This window comes from Athene noctua, chromosome 3 (assembly GCF_965140245.1).
Source record: "Athene noctua chromosome 3, bAthNoc1.hap1.1, whole genome shotgun sequence".
In the NCBI taxonomy this organism is placed as follows: domain Eukaryota; kingdom Metazoa; phylum Chordata; class Aves; order Strigiformes; family Strigidae; genus Athene; species Athene noctua.
Window position 1 is genome coordinate 39091000 of NC_134039.1, and position 26057 is coordinate 39117056.

A 26057-nucleotide genomic window follows, 5' to 3' on the forward strand; every position below is an offset into this window, starting at 1 on the left:
CTACTGAGTGGTATGCAAGAAGTAGTAAAGGGAATGATTACTGGATTTTACTGGTCCTTTCTTGGTACAAGAGCAAATAAATACTTAAGCACAACTGAAAGGCATAAGATGCTAAAGCAGACAATGCTACCTTCAAACACAATTACCAGTCTGGAAATCTTTTTGACGCTAGATATAGTATGGCTTGAAATGCTGCTTGATAAATGTTAGTGAGCCCAAGAGTTCACTTCCACCGAAAGAGGTAGTTCTAGTCTTCTCACTATTGCATATCTCTTCTCCTCCTCCACTCATTCCTCAGGGATTAGTTTTCTGTCTCTGAGCTGAATTGGCTAGTCACTGTCTAAATTTACTGACTTGCAGAGGGGTCAGGTGAATGTCAGAGCGAGGGAAGCTGCAGAGAGGGAGATGCTGAGAGCCCTCTCTCAGCAGCAGGGAGTTGTTAGATTGCTTCAGACCATCTTATTAACCTTGACTGAAGAAAAAAGGATTATAGACTTAAATAGGTAGAAGGCCATGGTTACTTTAGTTTACACTCTAAGCATGAAAGGTTGCTTGTCTTCTAATTCATGTAATTAGGAAGAAATTTTCATACAGGCAATATATTATGTAAGTGTGAATGATCAGTTTTCTTCATTTTTCTGTGGCTACCAGGCTGATCATGTACTGATCTGACACCTTCTTATTTTCCAAATCTTCATTGCCTTAATTGCACAAGTCAGATTTGGCCTAATTATAAACTCAGTCTCATATACAACCATCTGCCAAAATTACCATCTGTAAAAATTCAGCCTTTAGTTTAGAGAAATGGAAAACCCTTTGAAATACATTGTAGCTGAACTCCAATTACATGTGAAAAGTAATGACAGCTGAGACATTTATACTGAAAGATCTTTCTTTTAGCATGTGAGTATGAATGGTTAGAACTAATAAAATTTTATGCAATGATGACATGTTGCATAGCTCTAGCCATTGAAAGAGGGTGGAGTATCCATGGACCATCCCTGAAAGATACTCTTATCTAGTACTTAAATATCGTCAGGGAAAGGTACTTAAAAGGATGTCCTCCCCTTTTAGGGGTGCACAGGAATAAAAAAAAATATTCTTGAGTTTCTGATGCAGTAATACAGTCACTGGCATTTTATGTTGTAGAAAGTATTTTGATCAGTCCCATCCCAGTTTTGCTATCTTCAGCTTACATTGTCCTGAAACAACCTCATACATTGCCTCAAATGCCTAAAATGACAATTTGTTTTCCTTAAAAAAAATAAGTAATGTAATATCATGAAAATAATTTCAGAAATAACTTTTAGAATTAACAGAGGCACAATCTTGAAAAAGGAATTTATGTTTATTTTCTGTGGTAAAAAGATGTTCAGATGGAATAATAATAATCACTTAGGTATTTTTGACACATGAAAATGTTTTAAATTTAGATCAAAAACTTTAAAAAATATTGTTGATTTGTTTCTACTAATATCCCAACTTAATTGCTTTAAAACATGGTATAATGTACTTGTAATTCCAACTTGCTTAGGTAAATGACTTAATGCCTGCCCAGTGCTTGTAAGACAATGTAAGCATACTTAAATGTTTTCAAAATTAGTTTCTAATTTGATATGTCAATTACCTGATTTGTCTGCAGTCCCACAAGCATTAACTTCAAGGCATTTGAGATTAATCTCATCCATCGGTGTATCACTTTGCATAAATATTCTTTTCACAAAATACATAGATTTATTCTTATTGTACTTATATTTTAATAACAGTGTAAATGTAAGATTGTGTTATTCTTTCACAGATCATTACCTTAAAGCTAAATTGTTCACTTTGGTTTTGAGTATGTATAGGAAAGCATCTGATTCAAATTATATAGAAAATTCAATGCTGTCTAAGAGCTTAGAGCATTTTTTGGAAGTAAAATTATTTACTGGATAGCTTTCATTAATACATATGAGAAAACTGAGTTGAAATCAGGATCTGATTTTTTTTTTTTTTTCCAGTCAGAAAATGATTTAAATCTAGTTTTGTTGTACTCTGTGTTATTTGGAAACTGGTAGCATGATTCTCACAAACATTTCTTGGTTCAATACTGATGCATACAGCTCAGCTTGTCAGGTATAGTGAGAGATATGAAGTACAAAATCAAGTTCTACTGAAATCTTAAAAATGAATAGTTTTAAATAGGTCTAGGGAGAATGTCAGCCTAGCAATGTTACTTCTGATGTGCTCATTGAAACTTCATTTCATTACTGACAAATGTGTGGTCATATGCTCCAAGCTTTTGAATGTTAACGTTTAATCTTACACATTTCCCAGGGAAATATCACAACAGACCTTCTGGTTAGCTAACTACTCTATCAAGAAACACTATATAAATGAACAGAGAATAATAGGTTTTTTATTGTGACAAATAAGTTCAACATGCTCAAAGTCCTCAGGGTTTCTTCTGCAACTCCTGATAAAGGAAGATGAAAACCTGGCACCAAAGCCAGGAGATGCAGGTTTCATTTTTCACTTTTGTTGTTTTTGTAGTATGCTATTTTTGAACAACTTGCCTCTAGGCGCTTTTAATCTTTTCCTCAGAAAAATTACCTTCCAGAAACATCCTGCAGTTTTTGTAAAAGTTGACTATAGATTATTGTTAAAATATCTGCAGCGGCCATTTATGGGGCCAGAGGCCGACTTCATTGCTTAACAACATGTGTTTTGTTGAAAACAGAATATGGTGTGGAAAGGGTTATGTGTTTTAAAACTCAAACTGTTTCTAACAAACTAGTCACTGTTATGTCAAATTTTTCTCTGAATATTTGCAGTGCATACAAGGTCTTCTTTTGACTTAGCATAGGGTTTTGTGTGCAAGATGCTTGTAAAACTATGTTAAATCTGTAAGGCCACATTTCTAAATCATGAATGGTATACAGGCACATCATTAATAGAGACTGTTTCATCCTACAGTAGAGCAGTGTGTGAAGACTACTTTACATCCTTTTTACATGCTCCAAGGTAATCACATAGATTTACAATAGTGCTTATAAAAGTATCTTTTGAATTCCAAAAGAATGAGTGACAGCCTTTATTACTTATGTTAAAAATTTTAGGTGTCACTATGGATGATGGAAGGAAACCTAAAATATCCCTTAAGTATTTCCCAAAAAGATGTAAAGGAGCTGAAAAGCAGAATGACCTTCTTCAATGTTGTAGTTGATGTTGAAAACTTTGACCAAAGGCTTGGCTGAATATTTGGTTGTTTGGGATTTTTTAATCCCGTCAAAATCACTTTCCTCCCCCACGTTTTACAAAAGAAAATACATGTTACGTCAATATTTGAAAAGTTATCAACTGAGGTTTTGGACTATCAAAGTGAAAACTCAGTTCTGGTGCACTGAAATTTCCTGTTCCAAGCCTTTTAAAATTGATGCAGGTGCTACTATCTGGAATATATCCAGAGAAGCCAGGTTTTGTGTGAGTAAATTGGGAATACCTTTCATGTCAACTGTTATTTATCAATGGGAGAAACTGCTCTGACTAATGAGGAGTGATCCCATTTAGAAGTTGCATGACTTAAAGTGTTGATTTTGTTTGCTCCACTTCAGAAGCAAAACCACCTGGCTGGATACTGCATCCATTGTAATAGCTGCAACAATGCTCGGTAAGAGGTAGGGTAATTCTCTATTTACATTTCCTGGAGAGGGGAGCCTGTGAAACTAAGGTATACTATAGAGAGTAAATAAATACAATTTGTAATCTGAAAAGAAGTAAGAGAAAGGCAGTGCTTTGTTTATTTTCCATTTGTGGTTTTTCTATGTTGCTTCTGTGTCTTGGAGCACTGGAACTCAGATGGGCTTTTTAGTTAGGCATAACGAAGACTTGGATAGTAGGATTGATCTGCATAAATACATCAAGAGAGCAAACCAGAAAGACGGGAGTATAACTACATAAGCAAAGAAGCAGTGTTGCCATGAGAACACATTGATATAAACTGCTATCAGTACACTTAAAGCCTTCCTGTACTGTACAGTTTTAACTATCAGAAAAGTAAAGATCTGGAACAGTTTCCTGAGATTCACCTCAAATACTGTGTTCAGGCTCAGGGGAGACCTTATCACTCTTGTAGTGAGGTGTGTGTCCGTCTCTTCTCCCAAGTAGCAAGTGACAAACAAGAGGAAATGGCCTCAAGTTGTGCCAGGGGAGGTTTAAATTGGATGTTAGGAAAAATTTTTTCAATGAAAGGGTTGTTGAGCACTGGAACACCCTGCTCAGGGAAGTGGTTGAGTCACCATCCCTGGGGGTATTTAAAAGATGTGTAGATGTGGCATTTAGGTCCAGGGTTTAGTGGTGAACTTAAGAGTCTTTTCCAACCTAAACAATTCTATGATTCTGTGATTATTCCCTCCACTCCCGCTTCACTTGTCCACTCTTTCTATTTGGTTTTATCTAGCCTTTTTACAAATGTAACCTGCCTGCAGCATCGAAGGAGTGGGATATAACAGGACTGTTATCTGGAGCCTACCTGTGCCAGGTGTTACCTGAAGCGCACAGTGACTTTGAAAACCGGTACCTGCTGTGGAATAGGGCAAGTAAAGTCCAGGAATACCAGGTTTTTGATTGCCTGTTGAGGAGGACTGTGTAGACCTTTCCCTGTATGTTGGAATTCAGGTTACTAATATTATTTGCCTTAGTAGCAGATGATGCCAGAGCTTTTTTTGGATGGACTGTAGAGTACTGCATTTGCCTGATGTTGGTCCTGAAAACTTCACAATGGCAGAGGGACTGAGGATAACTATTGGAGCTCAATACCATGATCTTTATCATGATGCAAACCATATAATTTATGCAACCTCTGTTTCTCACATTATCCTGAGTGCTTTTGTAGACCACCAATGTACACAGCAGTTGTAAAACGTCAGGAGTGAATAGTCTCATGATAGATAATACAATACTGGTGCAAAACACTGTCATCCTTCAGCACTGTCAAATCTTATACTGGTGTCGGCATATCCAAACAGTGTTGTTTAATCACATCTAAGCTCATAACTGTAAGGATGTAATACAACTAAGGTAGGGGAATGAAACACAATCTCAGCTGCACTGGCATCCAGCTTTAGTCTGTGTTCAGCACTAATCCTTTTGTAATGAGGTCTTTCATATCGAGTAGCTCAGAGAAATTAGTGCTGAATTTATATCCCTATAAAGATACAGGGCCTATCAGGGATGCTATTAAAGAAATTCAGAGTTCAGAAACATAACAGTGTCTTTCTGAGGACATGTCTTCAGTTTAAGATCAAGTTGACTAGTCTGAGATTTATATTTCAAAAATTATCTTTGACTTACACAAGAAAATATAAAAGGATTGAAAAAAAAAAAAAGAAAAAAGGAAATTTAAAATAAAACACCTAAAAGCCTTTTAATTTGGTATAAGAATATTTTCTTCAGGATGTTCTCTCTCTACAGGCTCAAGCATGAACTGAAAACTCTTCACGTTTATAATACAGTTTACTTTATAGAAAAGTTTTTGTGCATGAAAGAATAAGAATACACTTAACCTGTTTTACTTCAGACTACAAATTAAGTATTAGGCAGGACAGAGACATTTTGATTATGTACGTGAGTTTCATCGTATGCCAAGTATTAAAACAGCTTATGTTTTTGCTGTTCTTGATTTTTTTTTTTAAATTTTGTCAGTGTAATAGTTCTCCTAACCCAAATTCCATGTACTTTGTAGCAGATGGTAAGAATTAAAGATCCAGTATAGAATTTCTGTAACAACTCATATTGCATTTCCTTTATTAGTGCTTGAAGGTCTAAGATTTAAAAGAATGACTCTGTGTGCATTCTTATTATAATTCAAAAGAATATTCAAGATAGTGCTTTTTTTTTTTTTGCACAAACTTGGCAAACAAGACATCTGAAATAGATCTTTAAAACCAATCTTTAATTAAGTATTTCACTTAAGAGAATGTCTTGTCATTCCCTGAGGAGGTTACATCATCTACCTCCATACAGTGTGAGAATATTGTCCTCCCTGCCAAAATAATCTTGTATCTTACTTTGCCTTCCCCTTTCAATTACTTAAAAATGCCTTTGGATTTATGCTGGAAAACTCTTTCACAAGTTCCCAGGGACACACACCCCCCCCCCCCACACACACACACCCCCCAAACAAAAAACTTCCCCTTCAGAGTCTGTGGGAGGTTTTGTGGAGTCAACTTCTGCTTATTTCTACTCTTGATTGTGTAGGTATTTTGGATCTCAATGTCTCTGTTAACAGAACAAGTAAATATTGGTCTCTATCACTCTAAAGTGATATAGAAAAATGTAAAATTTCAGTACCAATCCTGGATGATTGTAATGGAACTTTACAAGGAGGGAAAGAAATATCTCTTGCCAGTACATACGTCCTAAATAGACTGTGCTAAATTCAGGACCTCTGAAGGTCCTCATAGTCTTAGATTATGATTTAACAAGAAGATTTCTTTCAAAGAATGTTTTTTTTGGGTTTTTTTTAACCTTCCAATTGAAAAGTTTTTGTCCACAAAACTCCCGGTTCTTTGCAGAACTAGAATGCCACCTGATGGATGATTATCAGTAAATATTTATTTGGATGCCATTAAACACTCTCCAGAGGCAACATCCGGATATAATTACCTGTCTCTTAGTAACTTCAGTTCCCAGTGTTTGGGAACTAAACAAACTTGCTGTCATCCAGGACAGATTTAGGATGCATGGAAACTGCCTGAATACCTGATTGTCAAGTGAGAATAAAAAGTGGACAAAATTTATTATGAAACACATAACATTTTTAAAGAGGCAAAGCCAACATTTTTAGAACAGCCAAATACTTTACATTGGTATCCTTACAGGGATGGAAAATAAACACACTAGTTTACATATTAAAAACACTGTTTTGTAGTTTACTGAATGTAATTACAAAATACCTGGATTACATTGATTTGCAAGGCAAACTTTATCTCAATTTACACTTCTTGCTTATCATGTTCGTCTTGGTTCCAGCTGAAACACATAAACCAAATGCAGCAGGAGTTTGTTTGCACCTTACCAAGTGCAATGGTAGCACATTGGCTAGAGCAGCCTGCTGCTTCTGCATCTGTCAAGGAGAACTGGAAGGGATACAGGATGATAGCAATTGCCTGAGTTTGCATGAAATGAAGTTGGCATATAGTCCATGTAGCTTCCTAGTTTTCCGAAGATCTGGATGGTGGGAAAGAATAGTGTGAGTCATTTTCTCAGCACAGTAAGACCATGTATCTTAAATTTGTCCGTCTCAGGAAAAAGATGTGCATAACTTGGCAGAACTAGAGAATGGTTTTTCCTTCCAGCTGAAGAAAAAGTAGTGAAGAAAAAGTAGATCTGCATTTTAGCATTTAACAGGTTAGGTACTATTTTTATCCATTGACCAGGATACAGTTATTTCATTAACAGCATACCTTAGAAGGGAACAAGGTCTCTAAGCATCTGGATACAGCAATTGGCTTTTCCTTTGCACATGTGGCTCGTGGAGTCTAGCAAGAGCCACTTTAGTATTCTGCCACCAAATGGACAATTAGCTGAAAAATCCTGTTCTTGTCCGTTGTCTGACATTTCAGAAGTCTGAAAAAGCAAGTGAGTGTGCAGAGGTTAGGGGGAAGAGGATTTATGGCTGAAAACATCATGGAAAGGCAAATACAGAACTGTAACAAAAAGATCAAACAGCTGGGAAAGCGGGTTGCCCTTTGAACTCAGTGTAGAGGGCAATGTCACCTTTCCCTGCTTATGTTTGTAGCAGTAACTCATTAATTTCCTCCCCCTTTTCACCATGAAGTACCCTTGTATTATGTATTTTAGCTATTATATGAAGAACTGGGTAGAAGACTATTCTGCATTTTGTAGATAACTGAATATGTGTTCAAACATTTCATGTCTGAAGCACTCCAAAACTTACTCTGAAGAAGTGACCAGCACTTCTGTAGTCTGTGTTTAAATCAGAATCCAAATAAATCACTCTAATACTCCCTGATGAATTTTGTTTACTTTTATAATCATTCTCCCTACTATGCATCATTGTTAAAAAAAAATGAAGAATGGTATCAGTCACTAGAAAAGTATGCATCTGCTTTTTGTAATCATAACAAAGCATGTAGGGTGTGATCCAGAGACTTTCAGGTGTCTCACCCCGGAAGGGTGATGCACTGAGCTGTAGTTAGCCTCCATTTTGTTCAATAGACTGCCAAAAGGTTGTTCAAGAAAACTCACATGTTGACTGGGGAGCTTCCCAGAAGTTAGGGTGCCCAGATGGAGGAGCATGTGTGAGACGAGGATACACATAAACGTTCTGATGCCTGTGCAGCGAACATGTCTTTTTTTTCTATGTAATGGCTTGCCAGTGTAAAATGCATAAATGTTCTGAAAAATAAAGGTCAGGAATGCCAGTGTACCCCCATTTTGCCCCTTCTGACTAGGAAGCGATCATAGGTGGGAAAGTGCCTCTGGTGGTAATTACGAGGTAGATAAGAGGAATACGGATATTTATGAGTTGGAATTACCTTGGTTAGAGGAAATTTAACCCAGGTCTGTCACTCATTAGTGAGCACCCTAGTTGATAGGCTATTATATTTGGTTAGACTAGCGCCAGTCTTTTGAGGGACAATGATAGGTGTACACTGAACTTAATGCTTCAATTATGTGTTATTCAGGAATCACACAGTGTTTCTTCCAACTACACTGAAGTAATCTCAATACCTGAGAGCTGTAGGGACCTTTCCAGTTCCAAATGTGCTTGCCAGAATACTCCACTGCTTACAGAACTAGGTAGCCATGGGTGATGGGTAGGTGACTTTTTTTTCCACACCTAACTCACACCTCTGGGGCTCGAGCAATATTTAGCATTTAAGCAGTATTTAGACACAGCCATTTAGAGTATTAAAGTTAGTGCTGCCATTTGCATGGGTGAAGGTAAAATGGATTACATTCTGTGTAAGTGTTTTTCTTTAAGATTTTTCCATGCTGACAGTAAATTTCTTAATTGGTTAAAGACAATTCTTCTGTGACTTTAATTATCTCTGTCACAGCTAAATAACTAAATAGATTAGTAGATGTATGAAATAATTGTTATGCTTTTAAGCTTCTGGATGCTTTGTGTTTAAAAAAAATAGGCAAGAGAGATCTTTCTATTTTAATTTTCTCTGAATCTTCTTACAAAAGGCTTTTTAAGACACAAGTATGAACATTAAGTTAGCTATCTGTGACTGACCAACTGATGTTGTCTATGGCAGAAGTTCACAAGCTGTGCCTCTGTAAAGCAGCATGCCAACACTGCCTGAGGAGCCAGTATTGAAAAGTGCTTCTACCCCAGCGTTAACAGAAGTGAAAAATTTGGGAAGACTGGCCCAGGGTGAATATTTCTCCATATTGTCAGCTAACCCTACTGTAGCCATGGTTTGGTTGTGTTTAATTGGATGATTTGCTCCAGAAACTGGGCTGAAAAAATCCATGGCTAACATGATTTAAATGGAAGAAATTTTATGATGAAGAACCCATTTATCTGTGTAGTTACTACTTCTCCCTGTGCTTAATGGTTTCTTGCATTTTATTATTTGCCTTTATTTATTTATTTATTTATTGGATTATTTTTCTTTAATTATGATTCAGGTTGTTTTCAGTACAAACTAGATATTTGGAAATGTCCAGACTTTCCAATGTTTGGCTTATTTAGCAATGCGGTATTCCCCTTGCTGCTTTCCACTTAAGCAATTAGCTTAACATTAACAAGCATGATTGAGTATCTTAGATAGCGTACTGTGAAAAAGATGCTAAAGCACTCATTCAGCAGCCTTTGTCAACACTCTAGATCTCAAAGGATGGCTTTCAACTCATTGGGTGGCTAGCTAAGTCTCTAAAATGCTATTAACTGAAATTAGATTGTGGCTTATATGCAATAATAAAAAATAAAAATCATTTGCAGAATGATCAAAAGTGTATACTTGAAATCTTTAATTTGAATTATCCTTTCTAGTAATTTTTTTCCCTTTCACAAAAGCAACTTAAATATTCAGTATTTAAGAGATTTCAGAAAATAAAAACAATTGAATAGTTCTTGAGCCAAATATAGGAAGAGGCACTTTGGTATACAGGTCTGCCTCCTGTCCACCATATATCTTCAATTTAATTCTGGTAGATGATGTGTGACTAAATCCTGTGGCCAGCTTTGAAAATCCCATTTTTGCTTAGAATTAATTATATATGGAAATCTGTTATAAGTACTGTAGAGGTAACTTTCATTTATGCTCAGTAAAGTGTAAAACTGGAATCTATTTGTAAAGCTGTTGTTTAAGCTTCCCTTTTGTTCTGTCCTTGATTTAATTCAGTCTATTCAAGTTTTGCTCAAACAGCAGGTTTGGTCATTAGTAAATAACACAAAAATAGCTTAGCTCTTTGATCTATACAGTCCTTACATACAATGTGCCTGTAGGCATGTGTAATATAAATATTTGTAAGTGCAAATAATTAAAAGATTTTGGATAGTAGGCATGTTGAAACTAGCAGTATTTTGCAGATTTTCAGTTCCTGTTAGATGGCACAGGGAACAAAAAGAAAAGAAAAACCTCAAATCATCTCAAAATTTACAAAACATTTGTTTTTAATAGCAGCTATAATAATTACTATGCTTTTAAATCACATTATTTACATAGAAAAAAAGTGTAGTCTTATTTATTTGCATAATTATAAAATGTGTAGTTATTGTAAGGGTCATGTATGGGTTGTCTCTAGATCTAGAAGTGTGAAAATTGACAAGATACATCAGATTTCTGGTTTTATCTGGAGTGTGATGCCGCTTTTATTAATATTACTCAATCACTCTGGCAAAAAAGTATTTCCAATTGAAGAGTTTTTTATTTTTTTGATTATTAAGACTGTTAGGTTAAACATTGTCCTATGACAGTGACACAAGTTAGTGAACAAATCTCATTTTCCTTTTACATACTACTCAGTATTGAGGAACCCAACAAAGAAATGGACGATTTCTGGCATGAACTTCATCTCCAAAGCACACATAAGGGATACACTCCTGAACTCTAGCAAGTGTCACTGCTAGTGTACTGTTTAAAGGTAGAACTACTTTTTCTTAATTCTTAAAAGCAGTATAGTTAGTCCATTTTGGAGCTGGTTGTCATTAATCTCTTGTCTTTTTTATAACAGTTCCAAAAATCATAGCAGGGAAGTTAACCTGAGGTTTGCTAACCTGAGGTCCACTTCGGTTTCCTCTGTGATTTTGGAGCTTATGTGAGAAGAGATGTTTCTCTGACCACTTAAAGCTAGCTTTTAACGTTGAGCTCTTAAACATTGCAAGGAGCTCTCAAAGGTCCTTTCAGAGACTAGCAGCATCTTTGTTGCATCTTTCCAGAGATTCAGTTGTTCATATATGTATAACTAGAAAGCTTTGCATAGCATAATATACAGAGGTTTTGTAAGAAAGTTAAGTACCTAACTTCAAATTAGGTACTTATTCTTAATTCTTCACATAAGTAATTATTCTCAATAATTATTTGTACAAATATTAAACTAAGATTATTTCTAAATGCTAGTTATGTTGAAGCAAGAGGCATTTTCAAAAGACATGCTGCATATTGAATATGTACTTTGTGTAGGATATTTTTGATTTCTTTGTGTGTAAGTCAACCTGTCATCAGGATCCTGTGGTGTCTGAAGATACAGTTTAGGGAACGCCAAATGCAGGCTTCACCAAAAGGTCAATCCTGGCTTGTCCCATCTATAACAGAGCATTTCTACTGTCTCAGTTCCCTGGATCGGAAAGCTGGTCTGCCTGAAAAATAACACAGGCAAACAAAAATGGAAGTTGTCTGCCTGGTACAGCTGGCTAAACCATCTCACTGGTGCCGGTGCAAGACATAGAGGGAGGAGGCTGGATTGTCTTTTCCAGAAGCAGCCCACACTGGTTTTACCTAAATGAGTCAGGAAGCCATATTCTAAGAAAGCAAATGACCAGTTTTACTTGAGAAGTAAGATGCATACAAGATTTAAGGTATATAAGAGAGACATTTACTTGTGATTTAACAGCTTTATGTAAAGTGCCTGGCAATGCTCCATCATGTTTATGTAGCTTCCAAGCAACATTTATCATCATGCTTTCTTAGCCCCTCTAGGTTACTATAATGACACTCACTCTTTTAAATCTGTGATTTTGTCTCTTTGCTCTCCTAGAGAGTTTCGTCTATGTTGTTTGATATGCTTTGGTCATAAATTGAAAGGTTGGATAGTGTTTGAAGGCAAGGCTGGAGACAAGAGCTCTCTACCTGTCACAGGGAACAGACAGGGCTGAGATGTATCTTGGTTTGTGCAAAAGCAAATTCTGGTTTCAGTCCTGCCCTCTTGAAGGCTCAGGAGCCTGCACAGGCAAATTCCATGCTCACAGTAAATGTACACCATCATGGGCTCTTGCTGACAGCTTTAGTCAGCTGGCACAAGAAGCTTCACAACCCGAGGCAACTTTCGATTATCCATAACTTAAATGCTTTAACATTCTGGAGATAAAGATCTGCAGCTTAAACTTGGCACGGGGCTCTGTGGGAAACCAGCAAAGCACAAGGAGCAACAGAAGGCGAGGAAGTTCAGGCAGTGTAGCCAAGGAGACACCCAGGTGCATCGCAGCTAGTTATCTGGTGGTTTTCTGGCTGAGTCTCACAAGCCTGTGTGAGTACATTGCATTGCTGTTCCTTATAGGATTTAGGAGGAAAATGTAGTACCAAAGCCAAGCTGCTGCTCCTGAGAGCCCAGGGCATGTCAGTTAGAGAAAATGTATTTGGGCAGAGTCCAGCTGTGGTTTAGCTTGCAGTTTAAGTACCCAAATGTAATGGCTGTGATCATGAACTTTCCTTTTATCTTGCTGTGATCTGGTATCATTTTGTTCCTTATCAACCATTATCACATTAGAGGCACAGGGTTATCAAATACCAAATCAGGTAAATGACAAGTATTTAATTAGCTTTATGTTGATGATGAAGAATATTGCAAAGTTTGTCTCTTTCTCTTCTTTGGTAGGGCAGAAACCCACCTAAGCAGGATCCTGTGCAAGTAACCTGATGGCTCAATACCAGGTTTTCTATTATTACTCTAAAGATACTTGCTTCCAGAAAAGATCAATTAAATGCATTTCTGTGGATCCCTGCCATGAAGATTATACTATAGTGGTACGAATATGTCCTCATGAAAGATGAAGAGTATTGGTGCATCTAGACCATATATGAAAAACTTTACTACAGTCTCTTGTTACTTCATGATTGGAGATTGCTTACTTGGGGTTTCTTATTTCTTTTTTTTTACTAAATAGACTTGGATTATCACTTGCTTTTGTCTTCAACTACTCCTACTTAATCCTTTTGTCAAAGCCCAAAGCTCCTGCGGGAATCCAGTGACAGATGATGTGAATGACATTGCAAAATTGGTAAGTAGCTTTTGTTTTATATTATTCTTTATGTTAAAAAATAATCAGTGTCTAATGTCACATTTTTAAGCAAAGTTAGCAAATCTATATTAGAATCAGGGTAATATTAAAAAAATAAATAAATAATTCCATCAACATCTGTCACTTGATCAAAACCAAAACCATTGTTGCAGAGACTGGAGAATAGTTTCAGAGTTCATTGAAGATATTACATTCTTGACCAAGCTGGAATGTATGTACATATGTGTTTTCCTCCTTCCAAACTTCTATAAAAATTGTCAAAAGTCTTGATTTCCTCAAACATTGTCTGGAATTAGATTGTCTCTCATGCAGATGAAAGATTATTGTCTTTTTTGTTACTGATCTGCATGGAGCAGACTGGCGGCAAACACAACTGAACCAGAAGACTTTACCTTAGGTACATGGCAAACTTGTGCCATATATAACAATAGTATCGTATTAGACATCATTGTAACAATCAAGGCAATAATGATTGAACAGCTCTTTAGAGTCTTTAGATGTGAGTGGGCTACACTCATTACGTGTTTCTCTACTTGCTGTACCTCGAAGTTCAAGTCTGAAGGGCTCATGGCTTCATATAAGAACTGAATCCATTTAAGTACATTTTAACTGCTACTTAATTGAACACTGCATTAACCTGAAAAACTGCATATCCTTGTGTGAAGTCAATTGGTATTTAACTCCACTGAAGTCAGGGATTATGCTAACTTACAGTAGTATAGGATCTAACACCAAAGATTTTAAAAAATAATATATACTGAACACTTAACAGCCATACATTCATCTACATACTGACTTTAGCTGAAAATTATGGCTTTGTTATGGAAAAACGGTTGCAATACCAGCATTAATATTATCAAACACTTAATTTGGAGTCCCTTACGTTTGCTGCCAGTGCAGTGTTCTTAACTTGTTTTCTTTGGGCATTGTTATATACATTGGCACATAGTGTAAATCTCTGGGGGTGCTCTATAGTCCTACTCAAATGCTTAGTTTTTCACATCAGTCCCTCTAGGCAGAATTCTGAAGTATTGGCATGTTTATTCAAGATAATATTTCATCTTTTGAAAGAGTATTAAGCTTTGATTTAAACCTGTTGAAAGCATGACATAATAACAGAACTCCTGTGAGAGTTGGTGATATTGTCTAGCACAGGGCTAGCAATAACATTTTGTCAATTAAGTATATTCAGAACAAATGCTTTAACTTGCCCTTTAGTGCAATTTAAACTTCAAGAATGTATAAATACAGGTTACAAAAATTTGCATGCAGCTTGAGCAATCACATTTTGCTTTTGAGATATACCATGAAAGAAACCTAATATCATAAAAATTAGGCTCGTTTTTAATTTGACTGTGACTTTACATATTGTGTTCCTACATCTTCCTCCAGCCTAGTCCAGCAACTGCAGTTCTTGCACATATCCCTGCAATCACTGTTTCCATACCGCCACCCTTCTCTGCATCCCTTCTTAGTTCTCCACATGCAGCATGGTTGCTTACTCCCTCCCATGCCCCCTAGGCATGATGTCTACCTGAGCAATGTTTCGAGTGCTTGCCAGATTTATATACCCTTTTGCTTGGGCTGCTGGCTGAGCAGGAAGGACTTTGTGTGGCAGCAGTTCTGGTGAATGTGCTGCTTGTCCTGGAAGAAAACCTCTGCCAGCTGTTGAGGTTGCACTGTGCTTCTGCTGCTGCCAAGCCTGAGCAGAGTCGGGTAGGGCTGAGCTCCTACGGCCTCAGTAAGGATGCTGTACAGTCCTTTTCCTGACTTACACCCATAACCTTTCAGACTCTACCAAATGCAAAATTTGGGTGAAGTTAACTAGCAAGCTCAAAGATATTTGGGGTTGGAGAGATAACAGAGATGCAGAAAATACAAAGCCCAGACACCTGTATTCTCTCTGAGTTGTGCCTCTAAGAATGTTTTGAGGAAAGTCTGTATCCCTGTTTTGTCTGTGTTAATATTTGCATAGAATTTTCATGTGGAAATAATTTCTCTAAAGCCACTTGAGAATTCAAAGGATAACATGGAAAGTTTACTATCTTAAATTTAGTATAAGAACTCTTGGCTTCAATTAAACTGACTATATTGCAAGTTGGTCATTCTCTTTTGAAATGCCACATCATGACAACTACACAAAAAGGTTAACGTACTTTTAAAACAAAATAACATTATCTGACAGTGTAAATACAAGAAGGGAGAAATTCACAGAGAATGCTGATTACAATTTTTTAATGCTATGTGAAATATATCCTTAGTACATATAATATGGACTCCAACATGATATTGCTTAAAAATATAGTGCAGGAAACCCTACAACTCTTGTAAATTACGGTAAATGTTTTTGTACCACTTCTGCTTTTTGAAACAAAATATCCTTATTGAATTAAGAAATTATATTCTGATTACTTACGTCTTCAAAGTTGGACATAGCATCCATAGGTGGTTGGGTTCTTTATCGATCCTATTGGCCTTTAAAAGTCTTATTTCTCCAGTGATCCAAAGACTTTGTTCCAGTAGGACATATGATTTTAATAAATGTCCTCACCTTTCATACTGAGAACAAATGGTAGCACCGAGAGTTTGACAGAAGCTAGTGTTATGTATACAGTTATTGCCCACAGTTATTGTGATATTATCCACAAGCTCTATCACACTTGCTGAGAGTGGTATGATAGTTGTTTCTAAAGGCGTTATTCTTGGCTGTCATGTTCTTTGAACCCTTTTGTCCAAAGTCATCTCTGTGTGCAGTAAACTACCTCTTCAGCAGTAGTACACAAGTCCCAGTTTAGGATATTGGCCTCGCTTCCTCCCATCACATCATAAATGCTCAGACATCAGCTTAGATTCAGTATGGCCTGAATCCTCCACTGAGGCAGATTGTCTTCATCTCTCCCAAAATGTTAGTCTTTCCTGGGCCTTTTCTCCTCACTGTAAAGGTATATGACCATCTCTCACCAGCCATTCAGGTCTATAACAAAGGTGTTCATTTTGGCTCTTGACACTTCACAGACCCTTTTAAGTTGACTTTTAAAACCTCCATTGTTTTTTCTGTCATAACAGAAAAAAATGGGTTTTGTAGCTCTCTGTCCATACAAATTCATTTTTCTTCCAGATTATTGGTGGGTAAAAATCCAGTCTACTGAAAAGTCTTCTGGCTTCTATTTCTATAATTTTGCCCTTCTGTCTGTTAATTTGCTGCTCTGACCCTGTATCTTCTACTTATTTCCTTCAAGCTGATCCTCCTTTTTTTCAATATCAATGGCAAGATTCTTGGTTTTGCCTTCAAAGGCACTAACTGTTAATGCTGCCTGTGATGTCTTAACACATGCTGAGTTTGCCTTCTTGTCCTAGCTTCTCCTCATTATTTCCATAGTATCTGTTACGCTCTTCGTGGCTGCCGGAAGAATGCTCCTTGATGAACTCTTGGCAGATTCTCATACTCTTCCTATCTCATGCTAAAATTCTTTGCAGTATGAATCCATGTCCCTGTTCTTTCTTTTTCCTACTCTGTTCTTCCCGACTTCTACTGCAGTTCACCTACAGCTTGCAAAACAGTGCCACAATTGCCTGCCAAACTCCTTTGCTTGTAGCTTGATACAACCTAGTCTTCATTTATTTGGTTGTGGGCTTTTTGTTCCAAGTTCTGTAAACCCCCTGTATTACTGGTAGAAACCCCCTGAGCATGCCTGTGACTGCATTCTGTTCGACTGTATTGTATTTTAGGAATATGAGAAGAGCATGCCTCAGTCAATACTTTCTATGAATATAGACTAGGGATGTCTACTAAGCCTAAGCTAATGGAAAATAAATAAGGCACACTAAGTGGTGGCTGAAAATGTGGGTCATTTGCCTAATCAGTTTTGTGTTGAGTGATAAATTGAGGACAGGTGTATGGTGTAACTTGTTTTGAGTGGTGTTAATCTGGATTTTCACTAGCAACATACTAGACTCATACCACAAGCTGGAATTGGAAAGAAATAACAGATTCAATAATAAGGTTTCTGAGCATTAATCAACCTAAAACCAAACCAAACCAAACGGGTATCCCTTCATGCAAAAATGACTTGTATTTTCTGGAAGATTAAATTTATTCAACTCTTTATAATATAATTTTCTCATATGAAGAATGTGTCCTAAGCAAAATGGTTTTAAGAAGCAAAGCATAATTGAACAATCAATTTTTGTTTGTCTTTTAGTAGTGAGAACTTTAAAAGAACATAATTTCATACCTGTAGAGAACAAAAGTATTTACAGAGTTCTTATTCTGCATTACTTGAACTTCTGCTTCTTTTTTAATGAAGATGTCTGGAGGGAAACACTTCATGAACAAATGTTCTGTATTATGAAACTCTTAATTGCAGCACCTGTCAATAAAGCCTGTCCCCATTGTTCTTTTCAGCACAGCAAGTCAGCAGAAATCTGCGTTGCTATAATTGTGACTCTGATTTTGCATTAGAATAGGAATATGTTGTATGTGTTTGTTAGATATGAACATCAAACCGACATATAGGTAGAATTTTCACTGGGCCATGAAGTTTTTATAGAATGTACTTTGTATAATCTATATATTTTGGTTTCATCCATTAACAAAATCTGATATTCACCTCCTCCTCCGTGATCTACTTCTTTAATGCAATTTCTTTCTTTTCAGTGTTGGAAGCCCAAACAATAGCCAGCATTACTGACCAGGTTTCTTGTTCAAGACATGCTGTTTCAAACACTTTGCCTCCACATTGCATTTTTTCTGTAAATGTATACTTTACACTCTCTGCAACATTTGATATTTATTTTTAAATGGCTCTAACTCTCCTGAGTGAAGGGGTTATAAAAATGATCCAGTGTTGTTATCCTGCAAATAATCTGCCACTATGACTATAAGAAGTGTGAAGGGAAATTGTTAGCATGTTGTCTTAAGCCAAATGATGAGGATTTTATTAACTGCTTCATTAGCAGATGAGATATATTGCAGAGATGATGGACAGAAAGTGGAAGCTCCTGCAGGAAAATCAAAGCCCAAAATGCAAAGAAGGGAGATACAGAGTTATTAATGAGTAGGAAAAGGGAAATGATGAAGAGAGAAATGGGAGGTAGAAATGGTAGCCAAAAGGAAAGTATGATTTTCCCGTCATATGCCCCAGAGTATAAAAGAAATCACTGACAACTGTAAATGGTAATTTTTACTTTATTAACTTACTTTATCTTTGATCTGTGTATATAAAAAACTATATATATACACTTGTCGCCTTAAATTTTTTAAAACAGTCCCAATAAAGAGAATTTCCAGGAGCAGTAGCCCTTATTTCAAAACACTTGACTGTGTTAGGCCATCTCTCATGTTCTGCTGTTGCAATGAAAGAGTAGCTTATGGAACCCAAATCACTTTTACAACATCCCTTTTTCATCTCCCTGTCTATGTGACCATGAGCATATTTTAAAAGTATATTTGGGTTATGCAATTCAACAGTGATGTATTGAATATTCAGACCTCTCTATGTTAAAAGGAATCTTACACTTCCTAGTTTGGGATTTTGTTACAAATGGCAATATTGCACTTAATGTTGGGTTTATATGGATTTAAATATGTAAGTCAAGATGCCCTGTTCTTCATCTCTTCTCACACCCTGATAGGGTTTCTACAACCCCACACACCCATTAAATCAGAGAAACTTTTTGTGGCATTTTAATTTAATGCAGGGTTCTTTTAGTTCTATAAACTACTTTCCAAGATTATCAGGTGACATTCTCTATAATCATCAAAACTGTTACTTTTGTCTAAACCAAGGTAAGTCATGGAAGCAGGTGTTTTGTTGCCTCTAAATTTGTCATTGTACTTAAGGAGTTGAGTGTGGGAACCAAAAAAGCCACTCCAGGATGCAGGGAGTTTCAAGGGACAGTCCCTTTCAGTCCCTCTTTGCTCAGGTAGGTCAAAGCCCTCTTGTCATCTGCCCCTTGTTGGGAGCCACAGCAGTCAGGCACCCTGCACAGAGTAGGTATGCAGAGTCCTTTCATTCCTTTCTGGATCATTTCAGCAGTTGAAAATAAAGCGGTTGGTTTTGGATCATAGTCTTGGTGGTTAGTCTTCAGTGAAATTTCAAGTTTCATTTCAGGAAACCAAGAGTACCAAATGCACAGATTTAGTATAAGCATATCCTTCACTCTTACATCAGGGGCTCTACCCTATTTTCTCTGAGTTGGGAGGTCCAACTGGGACACAAATATAACTCCCTCAGTTGGACTGAGCTCCATCATTTACCATCAGCAGAGCATCTGGCATGTGGAGTTTAATCAATCAAACTTTAAGAAATTGTTTCATCTTGAGGCAGGGCTTGAGGCTTGTGTTTGATACCCTCCCCCCCAATGATCTTCATTTTTAGCAGTAAACTCAAAAATATCCTTTCTGATGCACAGTCTGTCAAGGAGAAAAATACCTGAGGCTGAGCTGTATTCTCTGGCTTTGTCTGAGAAGCTGTAAGAGCTCTTGGGCAGTTAGATTTTTTTAACTGTGCATGAAAAGTGCTTGACAGGCTCTGATGACAGTAAAGTAGATTGTATACATAATGCATATCAATTCTTGTAGTGTTCATTGATTTGGAACAAATTTAATCTTCCAGTGACCTTTCTTAAAGAATGGTGCTTTTGCTGACATTGCTAAGTATTGAATCCCTCTAGAGTGAGTATGGGAAACTTTGCACATACAGTAGCATCTTCACTGTGTTTGCTGCTTGAAGTGCTGCTAATCGTACCTTCTAGGCACACAGATGAAGCTGGAAAAGAAACTGGATTACCTATTAATGTGTCATGATGTCAGAATGATTTTAGAGAAAGGAAAAATATACAAAAAATTGTGGATGAGGATTTAGAATAAATCAGATAATCTAAATAAAAAACAAATGTATTGCATATTTATCAGTATTTATAGCATCTTGAATCAACTCCCCAAAATGACAGGTAAGTAGAAATTGATGTAGAGTATTTTAGTGAGACTTCTGCAACTGCTACTTTGGGAATGTGTAGGTATAAAAATTTTAAAAAATTGATCTATAGAAGGAATTTACCAGGATCATTTGTATAAAACTTGTTTTTTAAAGCTGTAGGAGAAAGCTAGGTGTCATTGAACTGAAAGATTGTGGCTCAGCCCACGTTGTAAATAAAAAATTGTTTGGAATTCACTAGTGATTGACTGTGTGTAAGTATTGTCCTTGATCATTTCTAGAACCACAATATTTTGAAATTTTTGCTTTAATTTTTAATTGGAACTAAATTTTAATTAACAAATCAAACATTCTGTTGTGCCAAACAAAATACTACCTAAAAACTGCACAGGAAAAAAAATAATCTCTGTGCTGGTTGCTATAGCAGCAGAATCAAAAGCAGCCATAACAGAATGATCTTTCACCCGAAGAAGTAGAAATGCTTTGGTGAACAAAGTACAGATAAAGTACAGATTCTAGTTCACCAAAGAAATTATATATGTGCTTATTGTCTTTTGACTGAATGGATTTCAAACAAAGATGAGAAATATCAATTGAATCTTTCACCGATACAAAAGAAAACAGGTTTGCTGTATCACTAAGTATCATAGTTTTGGTAAACCTTTTGAAAAAAGTACTTCAAGAGATTGTGGATCCAGTCAGTGTCACCCTCTTCATCTCTACACTCAGCACATTCCCCAGATGATCAACCACATCTCACAGTAGTGTTGAATTCCATCTGTGGCAGATTGTATTGTATATTCAGTGAGAACACTTCTTCCCCTCTTGTCCTTACTTCAACACACCCCATACTCACCCACATCTGCAAAGTCACATTCACCTTACATGTGCAGAAGCTCTTCTTTGCCCCAGGACATTGCTGTGATATAATTATATTGCTTATTGTTAGTAAGAGGCACAGCTTCAAAATTAAAGATGTGCTCAAGTGTTTTTCTGACCTGGTACATAACTAAGGGCAAGGCAAGGAAGATTCAGATGCTTGCTGAAGTTGGAAATTATTTGAAGGAATGAGCCTTAGAGACTACTAGGTCCTCTACTGTTTGCAGTGGTTGGGGTTAGATAGAAATCATTACATAAACACTTCAAGACATGCCATTAAAAGATGAAATGCAGTAGAGTTTATGTAGTAATGAATAACCTCATATCATGTCTCCTTACCACATTACTGATTTTAATTCTGCTGGGAAGTGGTAGCATTAAACATGATCATTTTGGATCTGGGAATGTTACAGAGGCGTGGAAGAATGTTTCATTTGTGAGCAAACGAGAGTCAGTAGCAGTTCCACTGGAAACTGAAGTATGTAAGATTCTGCACCCGATAAGTTGCTGAAAATTTGTGTTGAATATTTGACAGATTTTGTTGAGTACAGCGATGGAAATTAAGCCTTACTTTGTTTAGTCAGTAATAACTTTTTTTATTATCTGTTTATTGTAGGTTGGAAATCTCCCAAATGATTATATGATAACGCTTAAATATGTCCCGAAGATGGATAGTCTGGTATGTACAACCACTTCAAGTTAATCCCAATAAAATAGGCCACTGGAACCAGTAATGGCAGTAGCATTTTGTACCTAGTCCTATGGCTTAGTAAATTACAGTTAAATAATGGTTATTTCACTTTTCATATACTTTGCAAGTATTCATTTAAAAGAAATGTAGAGAGATTCCTGCAGTCACTTAAACCCTTTTTAATTACAAGAATCTTAGAAAAATGATTCTTCATATCAAATTTTTTAACATTTTATCTGGAAAAATTCAGACTATGGTATTATTTCATCATGTCAACTGAAAATTGTTGCTTGCTTACAGAAATAGTTTCTCTATAATTGTACTTTGAGATACACTGTAGAATGTCCTTCTTGTTTCAGCCGCTGGACATGCCATTAAAGCACAACAAATACAGAGTGGCCAGTAAAGAGAACCCTGAATTCAGCAAGTGGTAGTGTCACTAACTAAACAAACTGGTAGAAAATGAGGACATTATTTCATTCAAACATTCTTTGTATTATTCTTTCTATATAATCCTATAGTTAATACATAGTGAGACTTTCAAATAAGCATCATCTACCTTTGTTAAAATTCTGTAACATTATGTATTAAAAACTTTTTCATCCTATCTTATTGCTTATTCTACTAAATATTTTTGATGTTTTTCCTTAATTAAAAAAAAATATTATTAGAATGATGCATGGTTGTTGCATACACTGCAAGAAAAAGGAGAGAAGAAATCAAGGTGGAAGTAGAAATTATGCTGAATGCTATACTGTATTGTTTTAAGGAAAGACAAAAAGTAAGAAAAGGACTGGTTTGTCATTTAAACTGAACACTATTGTGCCTGTCTTAAGAACCGTACACCTGCATCAGTAGTTGGAAATCATCTGGTAGATGTAAGAAGTTGGGTTTGTGTCTGTACAAAGTTTTTATTATGAAAATCCAATTTGTGTGATACACATGTAAAAATGCATTCTATCCTACAACATCATTACAAATCTAGCAATATTGCCTATTGATAGAATGATTCCCTATTGGGAACGATGCCAGAAGCAACATTCTCTCAGTCCTGAATGATAAGATGGCTGGAGGAAAAGGAGGCTGTGGGACAGAGAAGGGCCCTGAGCTGTGAGGTTATGAGGTATTATGGCAGATCTGGCAGTGTTCTTAGGAGTTTTGTTGGAAGCTCAACATGTTTACTAAAACTTAGAGTACTTTAGAAAACCTGGTTTCAACTTGATTCCTTAGACAGAAAATCTCTGCAGAACAAATGCTATGGGAGTCAGGTACTATATAATATAATATAATTAAACTAATGGAAAAATTTCCATTTCGGAAAATAGCCAATATCCAGAGAAAAAAGAAAGTAAGACTGGCTGCCAACATTCCCTGGCTGCAGTGGCTTTTGAAATTCGATTATTTTGGTGCCTGATGTGATGAGATTCTTGTCTGTGGAGGACAGCCATAGTCTAAGCACGGCTCCCAGCTTTCTGGATGAGTGTGGTAGCTGATGGGTGAGAGCTGGGCTGGATCGGGGTTGTCCCCTTCGTCATGCTCCTGGGAAGGTTAGCACTGTGGATGAAGAAGGCCAGGGAGCCTGCTTGAGGCATACGTTCTGGTTGTTCTCACTGCTTAACTCTTACCTTGCTCTATAGTTCAATTTTGACTGCCAGCACACAGTTTCTTTTCTATAGTTTAAATGCCATGTCATCTTGTTGCATCATATCCAGAAACTTAGACCCAGTTTACATTTATGACAAGCAGCCAAGAAATAAATAGGAAGAAGAGAAGTTCAGAGCTGGGATTTCCATATTCTCTTTGCTCATACACCACTTTTAGTCATGGTGATGGTTCAGCTCTTGGTCACATGTCTTTGCAAGAGGATGTATTCAGCAGTATTCACATCCCACTTTGACAGATTCCTCTCTGGGGGGTTCAGATTGTGTTATGCATACCACTGCAAAGGCTGGCTGAATAAGTAGGTTTTGCTCTGGGTTCTGCATGGTCCCTGAAAGCTGGGAAACCCATGGCTTTGTGTAAGTTGAATGCCGTTTGTTCAGCACTGAAAGGATTGAAACGGTGCTCTTCGATTTTTTTCAATAGATTTCAATCTTCAGTGCGTTCATAAAGTGGGAAATGTACCCAAGGTAGCAAGTCTCAAATGCAGATGACTAAAGGTAAGAAGTCAGGGTGAATGCAAAGCAGATGGGAAGCCAGTGTAGTGCATGTAACAGGAACAGACTGACCCAATCCATTAAACAGAAGGGTTGTTGCATTATGCAACAAGGCATCTGAGTGACTTCAAATGTAGTCTCACATAGACTCAACTGAGTAGTCTAACCAGGAGTTTAAAAGGCAAAAATGACAGCAACAGGGGTGAACTCAGAAGAGACAAACTTCTAACTTTTAGAAAGATGTAGAAAGAAAAAGCTAAATAAGGACTAACTGGAAGTACAAGGGAAGTCAGGTTTGAGATTGCCCTAAAAGTTTACACCAAAAAGCGGAGTTAAACCTCCATTTCTCCTTGCAAACAATGTCACATTTCTCAATTTCAGCAGTTTCATCCCTGTGTTTGATAGGTATTGAGATAGCAAGTGCTAGCACAGCTTGCTATTACTGAAAAGAAAACTTGAAGCTCTTCTGAAATACAGCTTTGTAGGTCAGAACGGTTCAATCAGAGGAGACTCCCACGCACATGCTAAACCGTGGGAGCAGCAAAATAGATTCCCTGCTGGAATCGCCAAATGCTCACTAGGAGAAGTAGCAAGCTTTTGCTAGTCCCTGCCAAAGGAGAATGCACAACCGCAAAACCTCGGAGGAAAACGGTTTCCAGTTTTGCAGTTCAGGGCAGCACAGAAGTTCTGTGTCCATGTTCTTGCACCAAAGCGGAGGAAATTGCATTGTCTGTCTCATGAGAGCAATGGGACATGGCACAACACAGGCTTCTTGATCGGAGTACATTTCACTAAGCTTTCTCTGATTTATTTGCTTTTGCCTCTCCCCTCCCATTATTGTGCTTGAAGGAAAAAAGAGAATCAAGCCAAACACCATCCCTTTCACATTTTGTTTCATTTTTTTTTAAATCATTGCTGAGGTAATTACAGAAAGTGATAATACTGACTTGCACTTGTTGTCAGTGTGTGAGAAGACGGTACACAAAAGTGAAAAGTCAGGTGGAGCTGAACAATGTATTTACATTGGGTTCTCTAAGCTTGGAAGCCTAATAGTTTGGTTAGTCTTTGAATGCATTCTGGTTTTTCCTCATCAAAAACATTTACACATGAAGGCAGAACACCTGTGTCACCAAGAAAGTAATTTGTTGCCAAGTGATTATATTGATAAATGGATAAATCTTTTTTTTTTAATAAAAGAATCTGTATGCAGGTTTATTGCAGAAATAGAGTAAAAGAAGATTAAGTCTGGAAGCAGATACATCACCAAACACTTATTGTGCATTACAGAAGGTAGAGTGGATGGGTTCAGTGGATGCTGCCCATCCACTGGGCATCAATTGGTAACTGGTTTAGTGACACTGAAGTACTGAGGGGTTGGACCGAGCTGGACCAATATCTTCATATCTGGCAGACTTTAATGATCCTGAGACATTTTCAACCACTGAAAAACTAGCTGCACATATGGAACTATGGAACAAATGTTTCCTATAACATTTGCCATTAAAAGTTCAGCATTTATTGGGAAGGGATTTCCAGGTACACACTGCAGTGTGACTAATGGATTTTTGCTGACCATATTGAGTTAGGTTATTTTCTGGGCTGGGTGGCTTTTTTATTTGCTTAACTACTGCTATGTAAATCTAAGTAAAAGAAGTTAATGACTCCCTGTAAGGCAGCAAGATGAATGGCCAGATTTCAGTCACATGAACAGTTATACAAACTTATCTGCAAACTAAATGCATAGGTGTCAGTGAAAGGATTTGAACTGTATTCCAGTGACACAGATGTAGCAGATACCGTGACAGGCTGTACACCCTTTTGTCAGTGAAAACTCAGGAAAAGAAAGACTTCTAGATCTAGATACTGTTCTGAGGAATGACATTTAGTGAAAAAGCTGAAGAGAAGGAGTTAACTAA

General features: G+C 36.9%; 1 protein-coding gene across 3 annotated transcripts in view; it reads left to right on the forward strand.

Moving 5' to 3' along the window:
• KITLG (KIT ligand) overlaps window positions 1-26057 on the forward strand; it is a 57805-nt gene that overhangs the window by 12467 nt on the left and 19281 nt on the right. For all 3 annotated transcript variants that reach the window (XM_074902767.1, XM_074902770.1, XM_074902768.1), the window contains exons 2-3: window positions 13343-13456; window positions 21911-21973. In XM_074902767.1, coding sequence (XP_074758868.1) covers window positions 13343-13456; window positions 21911-21973 — 177 coding nt within the window. The remainder of the gene's footprint in view (window positions 1-13342; window positions 13457-21910; window positions 21974-26057) is intronic.